The sequence below is a fragment of the Nyctibius grandis genome, chromosome 3 (assembly GCF_013368605.1).
Source record: "Nyctibius grandis isolate bNycGra1 chromosome 3, bNycGra1.pri, whole genome shotgun sequence".
Lineage (NCBI taxonomy): Eukaryota > Metazoa > Chordata > Aves > Nyctibiiformes > Nyctibiidae > Nyctibius > Nyctibius grandis.
This window is the reverse complement of record NC_090660.1, coordinates 26918541-26941151: the sequence shown is the minus strand read 5'-3', so window position 1 is coordinate 26941151 and position 22611 is coordinate 26918541. Positions and strand designations below refer to the sequence as shown.

The 22611-nt window shown below is 44.3% G+C and overlaps 1 protein-coding gene across 1 annotated transcript in view; it reads right to left on the bottom strand.

Annotated features, from left to right (window-relative positions):
- Positions 1-2517, bottom strand: part of MYO10 (myosin X) — a 180365-nt gene extending 177848 nt beyond the window's left edge. The window contains exon 1 of the mRNA XM_068395900.1: positions 2457-2517. Within this exon, the coding sequence (XP_068252001.1) occupies positions 2457-2477 (21 nt within the window). The 5' untranslated portion in view covers positions 2478-2517. The remainder of the gene's footprint in view (positions 1-2456) is intronic.
- Positions 2518-22611: the final 20094 nt, after the last annotated feature.

Below are 22611 nucleotides of genomic sequence, written 5' to 3'. Positions count from 1 at the left end.
CGCCTCCTCTGCGACGGGCCCGTTCCTGCACTCCGGCAGTATCTTACCCAGTTGCCTCATTTTGTTCCAGTGAGGATCATCCTATACTGAAAGCGGGTTACAATCAGCACCTAGCTATGGAAAAATAGGGGAGAAATAGTAATGAGGGTGGTTTTTTTTCTGTAACGCCTTTTAGTTGTAGAGTATTTTTCTACAACAGCCTGACCTAAAGACACTCCAGCCCCCAGCTCAGCGAACAGGGGCTTCTCAGTAATGCTAAGGAACGACCCCTGTGAAGTGCCAGTATACGCCCTTCTCATCTACCAGCTTTTCTCCCAAAACGTATCAGCAGACTCACGTCACTGCCAACCAGGGAGCAGAGCAGACCAGGGCTGTTACCTGTGCCTTTCATCCAGCTTCCTCCTTCTTCTGCGCACTACAACTTATTTTAGCGAGAACAATAATTCTCTCAGATAAGTCAGCAAATATTTTCACAAAGAGCAGCTGCAGGATGTCTGCCTCACACAAATTAAATTACCCAGCTAGTGGCTCGACCCAGTGCATTCAACAGATGTTCTTCTGTGGTAGCTGGGTCAGGCCCAGACCATTTCTGCTATTGTGCCTTACGCTCCCTGTATGTGTTTTACATTATGTTCCGGTGTGAGGAAAGGAAAATGTTTATACTTACGGGTGCGACTCTGGATGCAGATTAAAGTCAAGGTGCTATATTTACTGATCTTTTAAAGTAATATCAACATGTTGAAAGGGAGTAAGAGTTCTTAAGAAAGATCAAAGTCTGCATGCAGCAACCACGAATTAACATAAATACATGCTGAAATACTAACACAGACTGGCAAAATTTACTTGCTTTTTCCCCCAGGGCAAGTAATTTTGGCTAACAGGGGAGTTAAAACCATTAACTCTCTTCTTCACCTTTATGTAGGGCACGCTACTGCACTTTGTGTCAGAGCGAATGACTCCTCAGGTTAATTTTGCAAGGCCAGGCTAATACTACCGTATTGCTCATGGCTTGCAAGCTTTTGAAAGGTGAGGGCTACATCCTCTAGAGGAAAAAAGATTAACTCAGACTTTTTGAAAGTCAGTCCTGCGTTTCTTCCTTCTTATTGCACTTGATAGAACTTTTGTTGCCTGACAAATGAAAAGCTAACAAGCAATAAGGTGTATGACCTTCTTTTATTTGACTAATTACTATTCCGGTAAATAGATCACCTATTTTTCTTGTAGGAGCATTCTGTTGTACTGAGAACACGAGGGAAGTTATTTCATGAGGGCAAAGGACGGTTTTGCAGCTTAATCACAGTCCTGTAAAACGGATGCCTAGCCTGTATTTACAACCCTGACAGTGCAACTGCTTCAGCAAGGGGTACGATTTAAGCAAGCACGCAGTCAGTCACCAGAAGTCACGACCCAGATGCAGGCTTTGCCAGCAATCTGTGAGCACAACATGCACAGAAGCCGCTGCGTTAACACCGGACACCTTATGCTCATAAGGCTGTGTCGACACTAGGCGGGGGCTGAACCGATCTGGTAAAATATTCTTGTGTAAAATTCATCTAACTTAGATGGACCAGAAGAGGACCCAAGTTTTGATTTTTAGCATATACCCTGAGTAAGTAACAAAGCATCTTTGATTTGGTTTCCTCACCCGACATGATGAAGTTGTCAAGATCCACAAGATAATGGTAAAGTTCAAGCCGCTTTCAAGACTTCAGCCTCTTTACTTTGCATTTTGTATGGGAAGACTTTGTCTATACTTAACAGCACGCACTTAATAAACAGACCTTAAATAAAGACTGCACAACAGGAGCTCGGCTTCTGAAATCCCGATCATTTGAAGCCTCATGTGCCCATGGAAGGCGGAAAAAGTACACTGCCCAGGTCTCCTCATGCGGGGAACCCCCGAGGTGGAGCCCCCCACTCCTCCCGGGACACGGCTGCGGAGGCTGCCGCGGCGCCGGCAGCAGGGGCGGGGGCAGGCGAGCGGGCAGGGACGCGCCCCAGCCCCGCCGGAGCCCAGCGTTGCCCGCTTCCCGCGGGGGACCCGGCGGCGGCAGCAGCGGGGGCTCGGGCGGCGCGGCGGGCACAGCCGCGGCACCGGCGCCTCCTGCCCCTGCCCGCTCTCGGGAGCCCCAACGGGCGTCGAACGCCTCCCCGGCGGCAGCCTCCGCTTCAGCGCGGCGGCCTCGAGTGCCGCCCCCGCTCACAGCCCGAGAGGCTGAGAATTGGGGGGGAGTGTCGGGGGCGCCGCTCCCTCCCTCCCTCCCGCTCACGAAGCCCCGATCCCCGAGGGGCCGCTCCTGCAGACCCCCTGCAAGCCGAGGTGCTCGGCGGGAAACCCACGACACTTTCCGGGAGCCCCTTGCCGCTCTGCTGCCGGCTCCCGCCACACAAAGCGACCCCACACTGGAGGAGGAGGAGGAGGAAGAGGGAGGAAGATCCCGCCGGCCCGCGCTCACCTCCGCCAAGAAGTTGTCCATGGTGGCCCCTCGGCCCGCCCGCGGGTGCGCAGCACCGAACTCCAGCCGCGCACCATGTGCCGCCGCCACCCGGCCCGGCCCGGCTCGGCTCGGCCCCACCGAGCCGCCTCAGCCGCCGCGCCGCTCCATCGCGCCCCAGCGCCGGCACTAGCCCGCAGCCTTTGTCCGCCCGCCCGCCCCCTCAGAGCCGCTCTCCCGGGCGGTCCCGGCAGCGCATAGCCGCCGCTGTGAGCCGGGGGAGGGGACACGGGGGAGGAGGAGGAGGAGGAGGAGGAGGAAGGAGGCTCCCGCCGCCGCACGCTCCTGCCCCGCGCCCGGGGCCGCCCCGTCCCGTCGGGGCAGAGGCAGAGGCGGAGCCGGGGCCGCGCCGCTCCCTGCGCCGCGCTCAGCCGCGCCCCCGCCCCGCCCCGCCCCGCCCCGGCCCCGCCGGAGCGCGGGCAGCTGCACCCGGGCGCCCCCAGCCCCGGGCGCCCCTCGGTGCGGGCGGCTGCTCGGGGCACGGAAACCCGCGTCCCAGTGGGGAGTCAAAGGAGCGCGGGCGCCGGAGAGAAGCGGGCGCCGGAGAGAAGCGGGCGCTTCGCCGCCGGTCGGAGGGTGTGCTCCGCTCCCATGTTCTGCAACACAAAGCCGGGCAAAGCACCGCCGTCCCCAAAAAGTTCCTGGCGAAGTTAAATGTCGTTTAAAGAATATATAGCTGCAGGCTTCCGTCGCATACAACAAACCTTGATTTAAGTTCGTGGTAAATTTGTGTTCGGGCTCCTGTCAGCCGTACCTTTACTAAATACGCACTGCAACAGCCATTACTTCGCTCTGAGAGAACAGACCAGATGAAAAAAGCCTTGGGGCCACCTCCCAGGGATGCACTGGGCTTTGTTCAGCTGCTCGCGCTATAGCTTTTTCAGTCCTTTACATTTCTGCAAAGCAGATATACAGTGTTTAATCACGTCTTGTTCATCATTTTGCACTCTTGCCCTACAGTGAGTAACAGCACAAGGAACACGGCAAAGGAGAATCAAACCTTGCAGATATGGGCCTATTTCATTCACATTACAGAAAGAAATGGACAAAAAGTAAGTTATAGATGTAAGAAAGTGTATGCAGTATTCAGTCTTTGGGTCACAGGCAGAATCCTAACATTGCTTTGGGAGCTCAAGCACATGAGTACTGGTAGAGGAGACCAGCCCTCGGTAGCAGAAATAATCATGAGTGTGCAACTCTCATTTTTTCAAGGTGTCACAGGAGCTAACGTGAAGAGCACAACAAGCACCACTAAAAAAGCAAGTTTAAGAATACATACACTACACAAGGAAAAATGTTCTTTCATCTTTGAAAGAAAAAATCTAAATAAACAGGAGAGCAGGTATAAGAGGTTTGGCTTTGAGATACGTAATGTTCTGCTGGTCTTGGACGTTCACACGGTGACATCCAGGCAAACTGCTGTGCCATCAAGGTTGGAGCTGGGACAAACCAGCAGAAGAGGGAGGGTTGTGACTGCCCACCCTGTCAGACAGAAACAAGGTGGGGGGAAGCCTTCAGGAAAACAGCCACTGCCTCGGACATGGCCATCTTCTATAGATGAGCAGCTCCCCGCAGCTTCCTTCACCATGGCCAGCCACAATGGCTGCTGGCAGCAAGAGCAGGAACACTTCGCACCTTGCTTGCAGCTCAGCATGGAGTCCCCTGGGCAGCACCCCTGTGGCAGCTTGACAAGCCCAGCCGGGAGACATCCCATGGGACACCCTGCAGCATCCTGGGGGCTGCCTGGGGGACATCACTTCTCTTACCAGCCCCCTCTAGTCTCTACATTCAGGTATACAGGTCTTACCTTCTTACGGTTGCTTCGAAACTCAAGGTTTGCAGAGGATTTCACCTGAATTCGCCTGTCTACACAGCACCAACTCGCAGTGAAGTCAGACTAAATAGTTATTCCACCACAGATTATATGGTATAAATCCCGATGTGGAAGACCTGTAACTCTATTCCAAACTACCGTGCTTCCAAAGTTACTCCAGCGGAATGTTTTTTTTCCACAGTCACTGTGCCAGAAAGCTTCCCCACTCAGACAAGCCCTAATTTGGGGAGGGCTGAGTCAGATTAGAGGTATTTATTAAGTTATTTTGACTTCTGATTGAGTACTTTGTTTGACACCATGCTATTGGAATGTAACGTGCATGTCTGGCTACTGCACTGCACGTACTCACGTCCATGAAGCACAACAGCATAGGAATTCATGAAAACTTTGAATCTGTCATCCAATAAAAGCAGACTGTGTTTTTTTAAATGAGAATTTCAGCAAATTGCAAGAAACCATTACCAATAGAATAGGACCAGATTTATGCAGCCTAAAAATACATTGCAGAAAGAATGAGTATTCTCTTGTGGGATGGCTGTGTTGCAAAAGACTGTAAAACTCTCAAGATTTTTCTTAGGATTTAGAACAACTGCAAAGACGCATGAGCAGGAGAGGTCTAGGAAAAGGGATGTGGGGATCAGAGGGGAAGGGAAGAGCAGTTTGTACGGTCACTCCAGCAAGCTTCTGCCTTTTCTCCTTTGTCTTCTTGTGTCAGTCCCGCTCAGAGCTTGCAAGCGCTAGCATCTGTGTTTCATAGGAAAGGGGTTTTGAAACACGGCATTTCCTTTTCCCACTCTGAAAATGACCCCAAACTACTTTCTTACTCATTTTATGCAATTGTTTTGGAATTTGGAAAACCCCACAGACACGCTCTACAAAGCTCCATACATCTATGAACATCTGGGGACTTGGCCAGTTCTGCACAGCTACAATTTTCTTTTAATCGGTAGAAATTCCTTCACTGATTGTGTGCCTAAGGTAAATTACTTCCTTTTGAAGCTGCTCACATGCATGCTGGCTCAGTTTTCAGCCCGGGTGAGGACCAGGAACAGACCAAAGCCTCAGCTCCACCTCCCCGATGAGACACCTCCTCGCTGGCCATAAAGGTCTTCCCACCTTGTGCAGGTGGGCAGTGGTGAGGCGGCTGGTCAGCGGGCCCCTTTCCTCCAGCCTCTCTTGCTCCGTGCAGTACAGCTTTGGCTTTTGCTAGATTGGCTCTACTCTCAGCCAGTCTGTTAGACTGCTTTAATATTCCTCACTTAAATTTGCTGCATTACATAGGTCAGGTTGCATCTTCACCCAGCTTTTCTGACCTTTCTTCCCTCTACCAGTAGTTGCTAAAGTCCATGTTTGACCAAAATGTCTGACAAAAGACAGACATCTCTTCCTTCCTTAGCTCCAAAGTAATCTTAGCAGCTGCAACTTTCGTAAGACCCTGGACTTTTAAAACAGATTTTAACCACTCCTGTCTGGAAATCTCCCATAGCATACAGCGCTCTCCATTTCTGCCCTGGAGGCAACACCAACTTAGTGACTGAAGCTCAGTTACCTTTAAATCATATGTTTCACCTGAGCCGTGTTTCTTCACAGGGAATTTCCACAGACCAAATTTCTAGGACCCTTTTTAAAAGATTGAGTGCACCTGCATTAATTACAAAGTTCATAGACAGGATTGCATCCCAATGAACCATTAACTCATTGAGTACCTCGAGCATGCTTGGTCAAATTCTAGATGTCCAGTTTTCAAAGTAACTTTTCCCCACATTCCCATCTACCAAAGCTGTCAGGGCACTGTGGAGCCTGGTGGCTCCCCAGGGCTGGGAGCAATGGGGGCTCCCTGGGTGGCTTATGGCAGATCCTGGCAGCCAGGGCCCATCCCACCGCCCCAGCCAGGAGCAGGGCAGCTGGGGGGTACGGGGCCATTGGCAGGGTGGGGGGAGCCCTTGGGGGGTGGGCAGGGATGGTCAGGGCTGGTGGTGCCCTCGGAGCTGTGACAGTAACTTGTGTTTGAAGCCAAACAGGTTGTGCTGTTGCAAGTCCCTGTCTTTACCATATCTGCTGTCCATGATGATGGTTTCTGTGCATTTCACAAATCCTGCTCTCTGTTCAATAAGAAAACACTCATTTGATTGCCCCAACCATAGTACAAAATCTGTGGGGGGCATCTTTATGCTAAAAAACTTTATATCCTATGATGTTTTAAAAAGGCTGATGAGTTTTCATTACAGCCATGTGATGCTTTGTTCTTGCCTGGCTTACCTTATTTTTTAATTGCCATTTTTCCATAGTAGTGTTGTTGAATTGAATGATTTTAGCTTTGCTATGCTTGACAGGTTTATTGCACAAAAGTTTTCCCTCTGCATCACTTTCTGGAGGAGCTTTCCCTTCCCTTCTGACTGCACTGAAGTAAGTTATCTGCCTTACCCCACGGCACTCCTACCTCTTCTGTCAGACATGTGGATTGCTTTCAGTCAAAGAATTAAATGATATATTCAGTCAATTTGATCTTATTAATTAAAAAGAGCCTAAATTAAAGTTCTTTTCTCCCCAAAATGAGGCAGTGTGTTTCTTTGCTCACAGCTCAAGGCCTCATTTCATCCAGTACTATCTCTAAAATATGCTCTCAGATTTTTTCCCTTAGGGTCTTCATCCATGGCATACTTCATTTTCAGAGTGGGTTTGCATATGGTCTACATTTCTGGTAAGAATTCCTTTTTCTTTAAACTTAATCCAAAAGAGAAGTTTAACCACTAGTTGTGTTTATCCTCCGGGGCTGCCATTGCACTTGTGTGCTCCAGTCAGGTTTCAGCTTTTGGTAGACAAGATGTTTGGCATTGACATTGTCCAACAAAATCTCAGAGTTCAAACACAAGGCATTATTGGAGAAGTAAATGTGTCTGTAGTGGGTGACAGTGTACAGGCAGACTGCTAGCACAGAGCACAATTTGCTGCCATGCAAGTTTTGAAGGGTGCAATGAAAGAAAAGATTGCTCCAGCCAAAATTGTCACGATCTGTGCAGAGCAAAAAACCCAGATTCCTCACGTTCTTGTCCATCGTAACTCCTTCACAAGCATGTTCTTGGGTTTCAAAGCCAGTTCCAGGTCGTGGTCCTAGCTTTCAAAATAATGGATTCTCTTCAAATGAATACCCAACACCAGGGCTGGACAGCCTTGCTCTTTTTCTAGATCCTGCTTGTAGTAAGCCAGCTCTCCCTGTGCGCTGTACTGGGAGCTAAGTGTCTGACTGGCAATTGTGAACTCTGTGAGATGTGAGGTGCTTCAGTGTTACGTCCTGTTATGCTGAACTATGTCTTGCCAGGATGAGCCTAGCCCTTAAGTGTGACAAGCAATAGATCAAATGAATTATTCATGCTCACAGATGAACTTTAGTTATTAACCTCTAGGAGTAGTAAGTAAATAAAACGTGAAAAGCTGGCAGATTTTTCCAACAGCTTCATTTATAGCTACTGTAACATAAAGTCATTTCAACATTTTCTTTTTATGTGAACAAACTCCCAATATGAATGAAGAAAAAAAGCTGGGAGACATTTTCATGGCTTCTTCAGCCTCACTCTCTCTTTTGGATCCCAACAGCTTCTTCCATCACTCTGACCTCTTTACACCCTAATTCCCTTGATTGTAGTTTCAGTGCAAGTACTTTCATGGAGTCCTGGATAAGAAAAAAATAACAACTGTGGAAGTCCCACACAACAATCATAGACACCATGGATGTGATACCTTCTGTGCTGCTGGGCCGACCCCATATCCAAAACAGCAGGCCCATGCCTTGTTTGGGATGTAAAAATCCAAAACTGCTATCATGGAGTTGGATTGCCATACAACAGTGCATTTAACCCTATCAGCTTGTGGTCTGGCAAAGGGCCTTAAGTATGTGGTGTTATAATAGGTTTCTGACCAGAACCTCTAAGTGGGAAATTCTATGTTTTATTTTCCGTATAAGAAAATGGTCTCTATGACCAGATTTCAAAATACAATTTCACAGGCTGCAGCCATTTTTCCCAATGACACAGAGCCACCTCTTGATCTAACAGCTGGCAGCACACATATGAAGATGGACAGCTTTTTAACTCCTCATATTTTTGCCTATTTCCTGAATTCTATTCAGCCCCCAGGCATTGCCTTTGCAGAGCCTTGCTCTCCCTGGCTTATCATCCATCGGCTGCCTCTTCACGAAGTCCCTCATATCATGAATTGACCTGCTTCCTTCTGGGCCCCTGAGGCAGCATCACCGCTCATGGTGGCAGGCTGTTCCCTACGTGCAGCTTCTGTCACCATTGGCTGTCTAAGCCTTGTTGACACTTCATCTCAAATGAGATCACTGCTGCATTTCTTTCTCACCAGCAACTCTTAATCCAGCTCTTCTTCTCTTACAATCTTACTTGCAGCCTATTCATTTTAATTCGGTGTATCAGCTTGGAATATAGTTTTTAGAGAAGATAGCAACAGAGAAAGCTGTATTGTACGAGTGCATTGGTTTGTCACATAAAGATATCCGTTGGAAAAAAAAAACAGAGGAGTGACAGACAAAAGCTATCAAAAAGCTTAGAATCAGTTAAGGGATAAGACAGTGGGAAAGCATAAGAAAAAGGATAAAAAAAAAATGAAAGCTTTTGTCATCTTCTTCTGAATCAGATTGTGAATATGTTTTCCCTGTCTTCACCCAGGAAACCTGTTTAAAGACATGTGTTTAAAGGCAACTTAAACAGTTGCAAACCCTGCAGTGGTGGCTTATGCACATGTTCATTTATGAGGTAGCTAGACCTGTGCAAAACATTTTTACCCCTCTCTGAAGGTCACCACCCCCAGAGCAGAGCCCAGTGAGGGAGCCCACAAGGGCATCTTTTGCTGCCTCATAAGCCAGGTTAGTTCAAAACACTTCCCCTAGCAGTTTAAACTAGGTCATCCTCATTTCTACTGAGGCAAACAAGGAACACTCACACTTTCCTTGCCACTGGCAGTGCTATGGAAGGAAAAATCTTCAGGAAAAGGGCAGCAAACCCCAGCGAGGACCAGTCATATCTTAAGCCACTGTAGCTGTTCAGTCAGGAGATATAAATCAAAGGCTGCCTTCTCACTTGTGGTATCAGGCCAGTTTAAACAATGTCCATGCTCTATGCCCACCATTTATCGCTCCCTCATCTGTGATAGGTGCAAAGGGTAAGCCTACCTTACTGTAGCTACTGTAGTTTGGCACCTTAGAAGTGAGTTTCCAGGTCTCTCCCACTTCTCACGCTTCAATTCCTGTTGGGAAGCAGTCCCAGAGTATGCAAACTGCATGCGCTCCGTAGGAAATTAAGCTAAAGGTATGTTCCAGAAATGCTCTGGACCAGCTAAAGGGTGTTTGGGACCCTGGGTCAGATTAGAGCTAGTCTGAAATACAGCCTCCCAAAGCGCACTCAGGATGGACAACGGGTCCCCAGCATGGTGTTTCACTCTACGGATACACTCCCATTTCCCTGTGCTATTTGCTTGTGTAGCATAGCTGTTATGTCTCCATGGGTCAGTGCAGCAAAGGGGGCGGGGAAACTGATCCAAACTTTTTTTTTTTGGTTTGGGTTTTGTTTTTCTTTTTTGTTTTCTAACAAAAACTTGACAGAAAAGCTTTGATTCTGACCAATTCCCTGAGCAGGTTGAGATAAATACCTTGCAAACGAATATTGTTGCAACAGAGAGAGGTACAAGAACAAGGGTGCTCTGCATTGCTGCTGGCATTTATTCCTCATACCAGATCACAGCTTCAAAGAGCCAGGAGGAACAGCCTTCATGGTCCCTTGTGCTTCAGGGGAAGTTTATGCCTTTCAGGTATTTAGGCTTTATCAGCCTGCGGTGTAATTAATGCTGTCCGTCAGTGCTCTGCTGTTAGAAATTTCTTTCCATGCATTTGCCATGGTAAGAAATATTCTTCTCCCTTGTCCCTAGATTCCTTCCTGCATCTGAAATCAAGAAATCCCACCATAGCACAAGAGAGCAAAATATTCATATCAAAGCAGACAGAATTTCCCACAAACTCTGGGACGGCTTAAATGACAACCACACAGTCTTAGCGAGACACTCAGAGTGCTGCAAACCTACGCATTATAGAGGATGATTTTCTTAAGTTTGCTGAAGACTGCATTTAATAATAAAAAAAACTAAATTGGGTCATTGTATCCTTTCATAATCACATTTACAACTTAGCAAATCTTGCCTGAAATCCTCTCAAAACCTTCTCTGGTATTGCATTGATGTGATGCGTTTATTTTGGTACCTTAAATTTTTGCCCAAATACACTTGTTTTGCTTTAGTATCCTATTCATGCATAATTTTAGGATATGTTTAGGTCTCGGTTGGTCTATAACTTTATAGGTTTTCTTATTTACTGAATGAATTCAAGTGAATAAACATGCCATTTCTTTGGTACAAACAAAAGCAGAGTTCCTGGCTTACATCAGCTTGTTGTCCCAGAATAGAATCAAAGGCTGCTGAGGTAGTCTATGTTCCTATTTAGAAATCGGAAAACCTTTGTTTTGCGTACGCAGATACTGAGCACTTCAGCTTGAGATGTTAGAGGAAGCTGGGGAAGTTAGCAAGCTCCGTGCTAGCTACATTTTTGGCATGCTACTACTGTAGCAGTATTTGGTGTTTGTGTTTACTTGCAACATATGACGATTAGTAGCCTGGAAAGACATGGTAGTGATGTTTAGTTCCAGGCTCGTTAAAGGATATACGAGACCATATCTTCTATTTCCCTTGATTCTTATCCCAACTGCTCTACCGTATACGTTTCCCCTAACACCCATAAAACTGGAGCAGTGCTCATTCTTTTCTTATTCAATGAATTACAGGATTTGCACAGGATGCAGCAACAAACTGTAAACAGAAAATAAAGCGGAGAACAATTCCATAAATACAGTCGTTAACGTTTGAGTAACAAACATGGTAGCAAAACAGATATTTTTCAACAATGCGACAGTAGTGAGCCCCCTAATTCCAACGGGCTTTCAAAGGGAAACTGGGCAATAACTCACATTTGGATCTTTGCAAATTCTTTCTCAAAACTGTTAGCACCTGTGGGGTTGCATCCAAGCAAGTGCACTACCAGAACCTCGTGCCTTTTCTGCCCAGCTGCTGCAGATAGGTAGAATTCTAGATACAGTGGAATATAGTGACCCTTATTTTATAATCCCACCCCTGCCAACTACTTCAGAATTCCACAACCAGAAAGATTTCTTTGTGTTTGTGGGCAGAAGTTTGAATACAACAGTGTGGTATATGTGGGTTTTGCCCTTCAGTTATTATGTCTGTATTTTTTTTCTATTAGAAAACTTCACAGGAGATTTTTACTCAAAAGCATTCCAAAGCCTTCTAGAAGCCCTGCAACACAGCTAATCCCTTCTTCTGCATCTAGCATAAATTCTCCTCCAAGTTTAAAAACTTCAAAAGCAAGTGGAAACTTCTCCAGAGAGGAAGCCAAGACCAATGTATTCCTGTGAAAATCCCAGCAGAATCAAGTTAGATAAAGGGAAATCACCTGAAATGAAGTCTGGCAGAATGGCCAGCTGACACCTGGAGGGTAAGCAGAATAGTGGTATTCCTCCTAGTCACAGCTATCAGAGTAAAAACTGCAGGAAATCCAGCTCTGTGCATGGGTAAAGTGCTGCAGCCACTGTTTGCCTCCTGAACAGTAATCTGGCGGTGTGGCCCTGCCTTGGCTGAGAGAGGCGATCGCTAAAGTATGATATAGACTGAATTTCTTGGTGGCAATAAATCTGAAGGATATTTTGTCCTGACTAAAAATAAAAATGCCTGGTTGAATTCAGAGCAGCCTTTGCTGCTGACTGACCTAAATAAACTTTACTAGTTGAAAGGGACAAGTAACTCAGATTTGTAGGTTCATATCTAGTCAATCAACTTTTGTCTAGCAGTGGTGGAAGAAGGTTTCCTCTTATTATCAGAAAAATAGGTGAATCCTTTCTCGAGGAAAAAGCTAACATAAAAAAAAAAACATCAAAAGATGAAGCTGAGTGTTGTCAAGAACAAAATGTGTGCTAAGTTAGGGTTGTGTGTTTTGTCTTTCCTGTTATTAATGGCATCCTCAGAGGATACTGACTCACTCGATGACTGAAGTGCTTGTGGTTTGGGACCCATCCTTAGCCAATAATCCTGGAACCAGGGAAACTCTTCCCTTTTCTTTACATAAGGAAGCTTCTAGACCCAGTTGCCATTTCTTGCAACACCAAGAAACAAGGGCAGTGAAGGGCTCAAGTTAGGACTCTCTAGAAGGGTCCAAGTTATCATCTTGTGAGGTTATCCAGCTACTGACAAGATTTTCTAACAGGGAATGATCAGGGTTTCAGCAGCCTTTGAGTGCTCTTCCCTTCACACCCAGCCAGACCAAGGACTGCTTTTGCAAGTCATCACTTCACCCTGTCCCTGTAAGCAGGGATTTTTTAGCCCTGGGCACAGACCTCACCTGTGGTCCGAGGAGCAGAGCTGAGGAGCCAGCCAGGCTGATTTGTTTGCAGCGATCTGGCCTGCCTTCAGATTCTCTCTCTGACACAAATTCCTGTCATTTTTCTTTGCACTATGCTTACACACTTGCAGTTGTTTTTCTTTTGTTCCCAGGAAGCGACAGATTAAAGGGCTGCACATCTCAGGTTCAGCGCCGTGTTTATACTTGGGTGTTTTAGTTTGATTAGAAATTCAACTCTTCCTGTTACTCAGGTGGCTGGGTTACTGCTGTGGAAAGCACCTGCCTTTAGGGAAAGGAGATAAATAATTCAAACCTTGTACTGAAAGTCACCTTCTTCTAACACTGTGCTTGGTGTTTGCTGGGACTTTATAGCAGTCAGAGTCATTGCAACATCTCCACTGTGTGACACTGACACTGCTGAAATGAGGTAGCATTTGTAAGGCCTCTTCTGCCTTCATGCTGCACTAAGTACGTGGCACGTAGGAAATGGAGCTTCTGAACAGTAAGATGTTAAAGGGTTCTCCTTGTCAGAGTACTTCAGTCAGAATTGTAATTTTATGTTCTCCCAGTACTTGGCCTGACCTCAGCAAGACAGCGATCCAGCTTTAAAAGCATAATTAATCGTACAGAGAAAGTACGTATTTTTAATTTTACTTATGGTCATGTAGCAACATTTGATCCTTCTTAATAGTCTAAATGATTTTAAAAGGACCGAAGCTGAAGAAACTTCAAAACCAAAAAGGTTTCTGTATTTAGATGTAAAATGCTAAAGTAGTTTGAAAACCCTGAGCAGGGTTCTGTTGAGCAGATTAGTTACGCATGCAGTGAAAAGATGCCCTCAAGATGCTCACAAGCTAGGAACCTGAACAAGTACTCCTAAGGTTTTCTTCTCGTCCCTCATGTATTCCCCTCCACTTGTTTGTCGCTGTTGCTAGTAGGTACCTTTGGTTTCCAGATTATTGCTGTGTGAGTGGGCTTTTGGAACTGCCTGGAGCCCTTGCTGAGGCAGGGAGCCCTGTGCATATGCAGCATCAGGCAGTCCGGGCAGCAGCCCACAGACTCACACTTCACACTACGTGTCTGATTTGGCATGATGTCTCAGCTGCATGAAGATGAGCTTGTGCTTAAGTCTTCACTGAATTAGATTGAGTGACAGTAATCTTGCCTAGGGTGGCCCTTAAAACAACTAACTGCTGTTTAGCAATAAAATCCAGGAACCTGAAGTGATGTGTGAGCAATTTAAAATGTTAATCTTCAAATCCTTCCTGTTTTAAACATTTACAGTAGATAACACCATTTATGAAACACACCCGATGCTATTTTTATCTAACTGGAAGTTACTCCCGCGGTCTTATTAGAAATGCGCTGTGATTTACAGCTGTGTAACTGAGAGACAAATTAAGTTCAAGCAGTTGGACTGCACAATGAACAGCGATGCAGGGGGAAAGTAGCTCCAATTTCAGCCAAGAAACTGCTGTCGGAGCCTCAATCTGCAAGTGCTCATTAGCACACTTGACTTCATGGACCGGGCAAATCCATAAATCCTTTCTCTTCTGGCTAAGCCATGCCTGTCCTCTGTGCTGCAGCTCGGAGAGCCCCTGAAGAGGAAGGTTTTGTGCTATGCTCTGGGGTCCTGTGGCTATTCTGGTGTTCTTCTGCACCTGCCTGAGCTCCGGGAGCTGCTCCCTAACCTGTGCTATGTGACAGTGCAGTGCCACTGCAGAGCGCAATGCTGTGCTGGCACAGCAAGGGAGCAGGTTGGTCTGTAAGAGCATAAATTTGACGTAAGGCTTCCCAGTTCATACATATTAAGAGTGTTTTGTCATTAAGAGGTCTCTACTGCTTTAAAACTGTCAGTCAATATGGGTTTCTTTTTGGTTTTGGGGGGAATGGGAGATTTTGTTTTCTGAGTGACCTTAAATTACCCAGACTATACAATGGATGGCATGATCAGGACGCTCACAGTGACCACTTCTTCCTCTGTAGTCCTCCCCCAGCATCTTTTGTCCAAATACATCAGATCCATTCATGAGGTTTTCTTCTTCCAGCCTTACAGTATTCCTAAAAAATTCACAAAGGCAGAATTGATATTCCAAAAAATAATGCCAGCAGGAAACAGAATGGAGACTGAAGTATTCTCATCTTGAGAAACAGGCCAACAAAGAGAATATTGTCTTCATTTTGTAAAAGTTTATTGTCACATTGCTTTGACCTCAGCTTTAGACTTATCTATAAGTTGCTCTGTAGCAAAATTTGAAATGCTGACAGAATGGCATCAGTGCTCACAGTACAGTAATCCCATGACATCTTTTGCAGTTGGTCTTTATGCTCACCATGATAAAACAGCAGCCAAAAAGGGCACATTATGTCTAATTACCCTGACTGAAACTTGAACATTGTGCAGTGGAGAAATATAAATCAGCAAACATTTTCCTGAGTCAACTGCTGGCAGTATTCAGCTTTTGAAATATTTCAAAATAAAGTATTTATGAAGCTTTTTCACTTAACAAGGTGCAATCCAGCTTCTAAATATAATCCAGTTTTTGCTTGGAAGCCTGCCATGAAGGGTCAGCACTGAATATTCCTGATAGTAGCATACAAGTACACATGTAGCTTGTGAAGCAGCTTGTATTTCTTTAGAGAGCTGTACTTTGTCAGGAACATCACAGTCTACAGGGATGGTAATGAGAGTGGGGTCTGCAGCCGTGAATAGGTCATCCTAGTAGTGACAGTCAAACAACATCAGATTTTTAAAGTCTGTAAGTACAGACTTTATATAAAATCAGCAAACGATCTCTGTTTCTACTAAACTAGGGTGAAATGAAGAAAACACTGCCAATAAGGAAATTCTGAAACAGTCCTTAAACATTCACATCTCGAAAATGGTGCCACCATACTTACATCTAATGACTCAGAGTCAAAATAATTCTGAAGGTAAACTATGTTTTAAAAGATCTCTCGAAATCAATGGCTTTAGGTACTTCAGTTACACTGTGATGGAAAATATGCACTTCAAAGCTGCTTCCTGGGCTGAAACTTATGCAGTGAGAATGGGGGAACTGGTCTCTGAATGCAACTTTTTATGATCATCGAATTTTACTTAAGCAGAAAAGTGATGATATACAATGCAGACCTAGTTTTCTTTCACTTACTTACACTTTTTTCCCCTGCTGATAAGTCCATTTGGTTAAACAAGTCATGAAAATAAAAGACAGAAGCAAAGAGGATTCAATTTATTAAAGACTGAAACTGAGACTGAGAGAAATACCACTGTATAGAAAAGCTACAAGATGAACCTCATATAAAATTCTCTAGTAGTTCATAATCTTGCAGCATATCTAATGACAATGTCCTGAAGGAAAGGGCAGAATGAACATAGCTTTTTACATAGGATAGCATGACAGGTAAGCTATCAGGTTTTCATTACAGAGCAGAGATTTTTTCATTTATACTGGATGTATTATAATAGTTATTCAGGTCAATAAAGCACACCGTTGAGTCCAAGGAAGATGACAAGAGATACAGCAAAGAAGATGTTGTTGATTTGGCTCAGGGACAATAAAATAGCCACTGACCCATTCCCATATCAATTATTTACTACTTTTGCTTACTGCTAGGTGACAGCTAGTGTGACAGATGTCCTTTATGTTTGTTATATATAAATATTCTAGTTTGCTGGAATACATAACTTTGAGATGCTTCAGAATCCCATGATGCACAGACAAGATGCAACGATCTGTGCAATGAGACGCACAGATATAGATCTGCAGAAAATATTGAAGAGTCTCTTGATTAGCACAGAATGATCTTAATAAATGTTACTCACCATCAAAGGAATATAATGGACATGTATGTTTACATGTGCATCTAACATCCAAACACAAGTTCTCAGCTTTCCCATATATTATGAAAATTAATGGATGGCAGTACCTTGTCCGATTATAAACAGTGACAATATTTTTATTTTAAATTTTGAACAGTGCTTTTATAGTTTATGTTATCATTGAAAGCCCTTGACAGATTTACGTTACGCATGAATTACAACCAGCTGTGAATTACAGGGTTGTAGTTCTATCAAAAGATTCAGGTAATGTCATAAACCACAGGAGAGAGCCTGATTCACTAAAATTCCAACAGAATCACAGACCTGTAACTTCCACCTTACTTGCAATTTTACATACAAACTCTATGGGAGGAAATATGGATACATTTACACCTCCTTGCCCAGATTCCCTTCTCTCAGTTCATCCTGCTTCATCATTCCCTCCTTCTCATGACTCCTCACATGCCTTCATACTGGGCCATATTGCTTTGAGCGGCAACTATAATCACTGTCTCAGCTGCAATTTTAAGGCTCATGAGTCCCAATCTCTGTCTATTCTATTTTACGTTAGCACAGTTTGAACTGCTCCCCGCATCCCCCCCCACCCCCGAAAAGTCAGCAAAAGCAAATGTGGGACAACTCATGATATACACAGGTTTACAGGCCAGTGAACCCATCAGTGAAAGTGTCTGTGCTAACCTCCTGGGTGGAGAAATAGTGTGTCTGGGGTGTGGTATGACCCCTGTCCTGATACTTATTTATATTGATGCAGATCCACAGGAGGCACTGACAGTTTGTCCCACCTTGGTCACCACAACCCTGCGAGAAAGGATTTCCACCTTCTTTAAAGGATGAGGCCAGATCACTCATAAATTTAGCCCTTTTGATGATCCATTTTGCATTTTCCTACTTAGTTTGAACTGCACGGCACAGTACAGAAGGGAGTTTTTCTTCTCAGCAAGGATATACCGGAGTAAGTCTACCTGCATTCTGGCTGTGGCATTCTCATCCAGCCCGTCGATGACTCTGTAACCTGTGTCTGACAGCTACAGACATGTGGTTCCTTCCATTTCTAGCATAGAAAGAAAAGATATTTAATATACTACTTTTAGTTGTAGTCAGGAGACCTGGAAGCCAAGAGGAAGGACTGGTTACATGTCACCAGCCAGTACCCTGGTAGGCGCAGCCCAGTGCCAGCGAGCCACCAGGGCTCCACGACTCCCACTGCTAACCAGCGAAACGGTTTCAAAGCACAACGCTCTCCCCATGTTTTGTCGGTGTGACTCAGTCGTATCACTTAACACCCTCCACACTTTAATGACGTATCAACAAATAAAATAATGTGGTTTTCATAGTTTAGCCCTGGATGAGCTACACCTCAGCTTGTCTTCCCCAGTGCTCACAGTTAAAGATTTTTGTAGCTTTCTGAAAATGTTGCAGATCAAGCCATATTGAAAAAGTTAAATGTAGTGGCCAGCAAGGGTTAAATAAATCTAATAGCTAGCAATGAAATCCCGGAATCCAGAGCTGCAAAAAGCCAGGACTTGCAGAACTTGGCACTTGAAAACAGATTGTACAGGTGCAGAAATCCGACAGCTGTGTACGATCATAGCCAAGAAACAAATTAAAATTGCTCTTGAAATTCCCTTGCAATTAGTGCAGCGACACTGCACATCATCAAAGTCTGTGCTCTCAAGTCCAGGGTTTCACAAAGTGAAATGAATGCTCATGGCACTAGCTCTGTTTCCATGTGATTAGCAGTAATTAAACAGTGGGGAAAGTCTCCACGGACCAGAAGATCTTTGACCCTATTTTGAAGTCTGATGTGGAGAAGGATTTCAAAGAATCTGCAAGCCACCATTTTAAGGTAGAAGCCACATCTGCCTGATTTACAGTTTTAACCTTTCACAGAAAGCACTTATAGAGACTTTAAACATCTGTAGAACAAACAGCTTGTTGGACGTAACGCCTTGGTCCAAGTGGATCAGCAAAGCTCAGATAATTTCCCCGTACTGATAGTATACCTTTTTCACCACCAGCCTATCTGCAGGTGATGTTTTAGGAGAAAGAATACAAAGTGGCATAAGAGAATAACCTAATTTCAGTGAGTTGTTTCCTCTGGGGTGTAATTTGTCAGGGGAGAATAAATCAATACAAAAAAAGCCATATTAATTTTTAATCTTTGATTTTTAAGAGTAAACACACATTCAGTGTTCAGCACATGAACAGTCCCATTTATGTCAGTGGAAAATTTCACAAAAATGAATCATGGTGCCATTTATGTCCAGCCTTTACAACAGTGTAGAAAAGTGGGGTTTTTTGAAGATTCGGGGTTTTTTGAAGATTCAGGTTTTTTTGAAAGGGTGTCCTTGATGTATGAGATACAAAACCTAGGTTAACTTATTGTTAAAATAACCAACTAAAGTCAAATCAGAAAATGCAATAATAAAGCTCCTACCAAGATGGTTGTGTTCTATATTTTCTTTAATATAATACTAATTATATTTCTCCAGGAGAAGAAATTGGGAAAAAAAAATATGGAAACTGTATCTGTCAAAAAGCATTGTACACTGGCATAGATAAGGCAAAACCCTTCTTAGCGGCCACTGTGTCAGGACAGTGTGTTAAACACAAATTATGGTAACATTTTAAAATATGCATTTTGGAAAAAATCTTACTGCCTTCTATTTTAAGCATTGCAAACGTGTAAAATATATATGAATAACAAACATGATCTTCAGGTCATAAAGATTTGGAATGAAAGATAATTAAGTTTTTCATTGTATGCAGTTCATAATCTTAAGTTTTCTATGACACTGCAGAGATTTATGCCCATGCTTAATGTTATACATTGTTCATAATATCATCTACAACCTGCCTAATTGAGCATAATGCATGTATTTTTATCAAGATCAGAGACCTACTGTGCTTTTTGAACTGCCTAACAGTGCATTGGCATCACCAAAATGAAGTATGCCTATGTGATGCGGGATGTGGAGACCTGAATTCTGCATGTGAGTTTGCAATGATTTTCCTCTTGACCTTGGGCAACTAAGAAGGTCTACTGGCACACTGCCAGACATACCTGAGTCCCACGGGACTTAGTAAGATGTGCAGGAGGATTAGACCTTCCATGCTGTGTCCCTGCATCCATTTACATAGTTGGATCCTCAAAGGAAAGATTACCTTGTTTGCAAAGGTGTCCCTGACAAACATTTAAGACCTGAAATTTTAGCTGATATTCTTTACTTCAACTCATCCTAAACAAAGAAAGACGGAGGGAAAAAAAAAACCTCCTTCACTGACAGGCCCTAATCCTTTATTGAATCTTTTTGATAGACCAAGCCTCCCAACGCAGCTGCTTTCTGCAGCACCAGCTCCTCATCCATGCTGAGAACAGCTGGGAAACTGTTGCATGAAAAAAAGAGGGGGGAGAATTATCCTTGGGACCTGTGGCAAGACCTTTCACTTTAGGACATAGTTCTGTTTGCAATTTTAAAGTCCTGAAGCTTACATACATACAGATGCCATATCAAAATGAACAAACAATGAGTCTGCAGAGCGAAGCACAGAGCGGACAGGAAATGCCTTAAGGTAACCCCAGCAACCTTAATTTTCTCCATTTGTGCAGTCTTTAATTTTGTCATCACACAGTAACAACTCCCCTTCACTAGACTTAGCTGCCAGATGTTTATAGCAGCACCAGTGACCACCAAGTTTAAGGTATCTAGGTGGTCTGTGCTGAAAAAAATAACAAAAAAACAGTGGTAAAGCCCACATAGAAATTTATTGATCTTTCAGCTCTGACAAGAACCCCATAGTTCCTATGCATTCAGTTTTCGCTTGTGAGACAGGGTTAAAACTGAGAGAAAGGAAGCACAAAAATCTCCATGAACAATCCATCTTACCTAGAAATGATACTTCTAAGATGTTGATGTCAGTTTATCCAACCCCTCAATACATCTAAAAGCAACTATGTTGCCAGAAGTCCAATCCTGGCCACTACCAAGCTCCATGTCTCAAGGTTTCCTAGCCATCAAGTTTATTTTTCAAACAAGACCTTGCTCACTTAACTGAAGAAAAAAAATCATTATATTAAAGTTTTATTTTCAAGGCACAACAAAATATTTTTCAAAATATAACATTTTCAAAGACAAATCAAATTTCTTTATAAAGCCCCTTTTGGGACAAATTGCTCCCCTGGAAGTCTCACAAACGTGGAGGCAACAGAGGAACAGTAACTGTTACACTGTTTATGCAGTCACTGTTCATAGCAAATGCCATTGCTGTTTTTTTTATTTTATAGAGAGAATGCAGCTGGAAACGCAGTAAGGTCGTTCTCCCCACCCCCACTGGATTAGCTACACTAGGATTTTGTGTTGAGGAGACTAGCAACCGGAGTTTTCCCCAGTACTAAAACTATAAATAATAATCCCCTCCTCTTCTCTCTAGCCAGTGGAGCTAGTAATCAGGCTAAGAGCAGCTTCTAGAGCAATTGAGGAATATCTGCATTAGTGTTTATGAAATATTAAGTACTAAAGAACAAATCAGCTACTAATTTATGCAAGATAAATACTTCCGCAGGAAATTACAGAAGCAAAAATGGTACAGAGGAAAAGCAAGTTTACCCATGCTGTCTAAATTGTATCATTTACTGCGTGGTGGCTGAGTAACCAGCCACCTTATTATTTTTCAGCTATAGGTGGACCGAAGTTGTAAGCAGAATTCTGTGTTTAACTCAAAAGGCAGAAGGAGGCTGTGATCTATTACTGTTGCAGCAAGCAAAAGGATTGCCTTTGAAAAATGAGCCTGGGGTATCCTCTGTAGAAAGAAAATACAAAAGTACCCAAGCAAGAGTAATAAGCAAAATAGAAAAGATGAAGTAATAATAAACCAAGTGTAGAAGTCACTAAGAACCTTGCAAGCTGATGTGCAACTACCGCAACATCTGGAAAATTCCTCCAAATTTCTACCTCTGGACTTAAAGCTCTGATGAACAAGGCAAACAGATCACAGACATCCATTAAAAATCCCTCATGTCTTTTCTGGGTTCAGTTATCCCTTGTAACAGACCTCATGTTAAAATTTAGCATGTCAGCCTCAAAATTACAATCAGGTTATTAATCAAAGAGTTTGAGAAGTATTTATGACTACTCTTTTCCCTATTTTATCTCCCATTACAACAGGATCCAAAGGCTTTCATACCCAAGGGCAAATACAGTCTTGCTGCTTTGAAATAAGAATTTCAGTATGGAGCTTAAAATCAACTGAAAACATCAGCCCAGTACAAAAGGATTCAATCCATTTAATTAAAACAGTAGGACAGGGGTTACCCATCACCTGATACTGAAAATTTGGTTGGTTTGTTCGTATGTTTGCAATGTTTATCTCTAAGTTTTCCAGTAAGGCAGGAAGGACAAAGGTCTCTCTCAACTCTCTGCCTCTACTTTTTCTCCTTTAAAATTACGATATGGGCTGGTGTGAGGTGCTCATAGATGGGAAAGGGATGGCAAAAAGCATCTGGTCTTGTCAAGTTTCTCCAGGGTGCATCTGCCACCACTCACAGAGGCGCTGTTTCCCCTGCCCCACAGTGTCACGAGTGGGGCTGTTGCAGATGCCTACTGACCACTCTTGCTCTTCAGGCTTGGCCTCTCTCCAGGCCTGAGATCAAAGGGGCCAGGCGGGATATTGGCAATGGCAGAGCACAAGAGGAAGCCAGAAATGTTGGGATTTGAAGGTGAACTAGAGGAACAACTTGGAGACTGTGGCACGGAACCTGGGGGGGACCCCTGCTGAGGGCTGCGGTGGAGCAGCCGAGGAGCCCACAAAGCCTGGAGAAGAAGGTGCCCTACGGAGACTGCTGGGCAGGTCCTAGATGGTCTCCTTGCCAAAAAGCCCTCCCACCAAGACAAAGATGAGGTCCTGTCTCCAGATGGGCCTCAGCACAGGCAATGGCTGGCATATGGCAGTGCGTGTCTCATTGCCA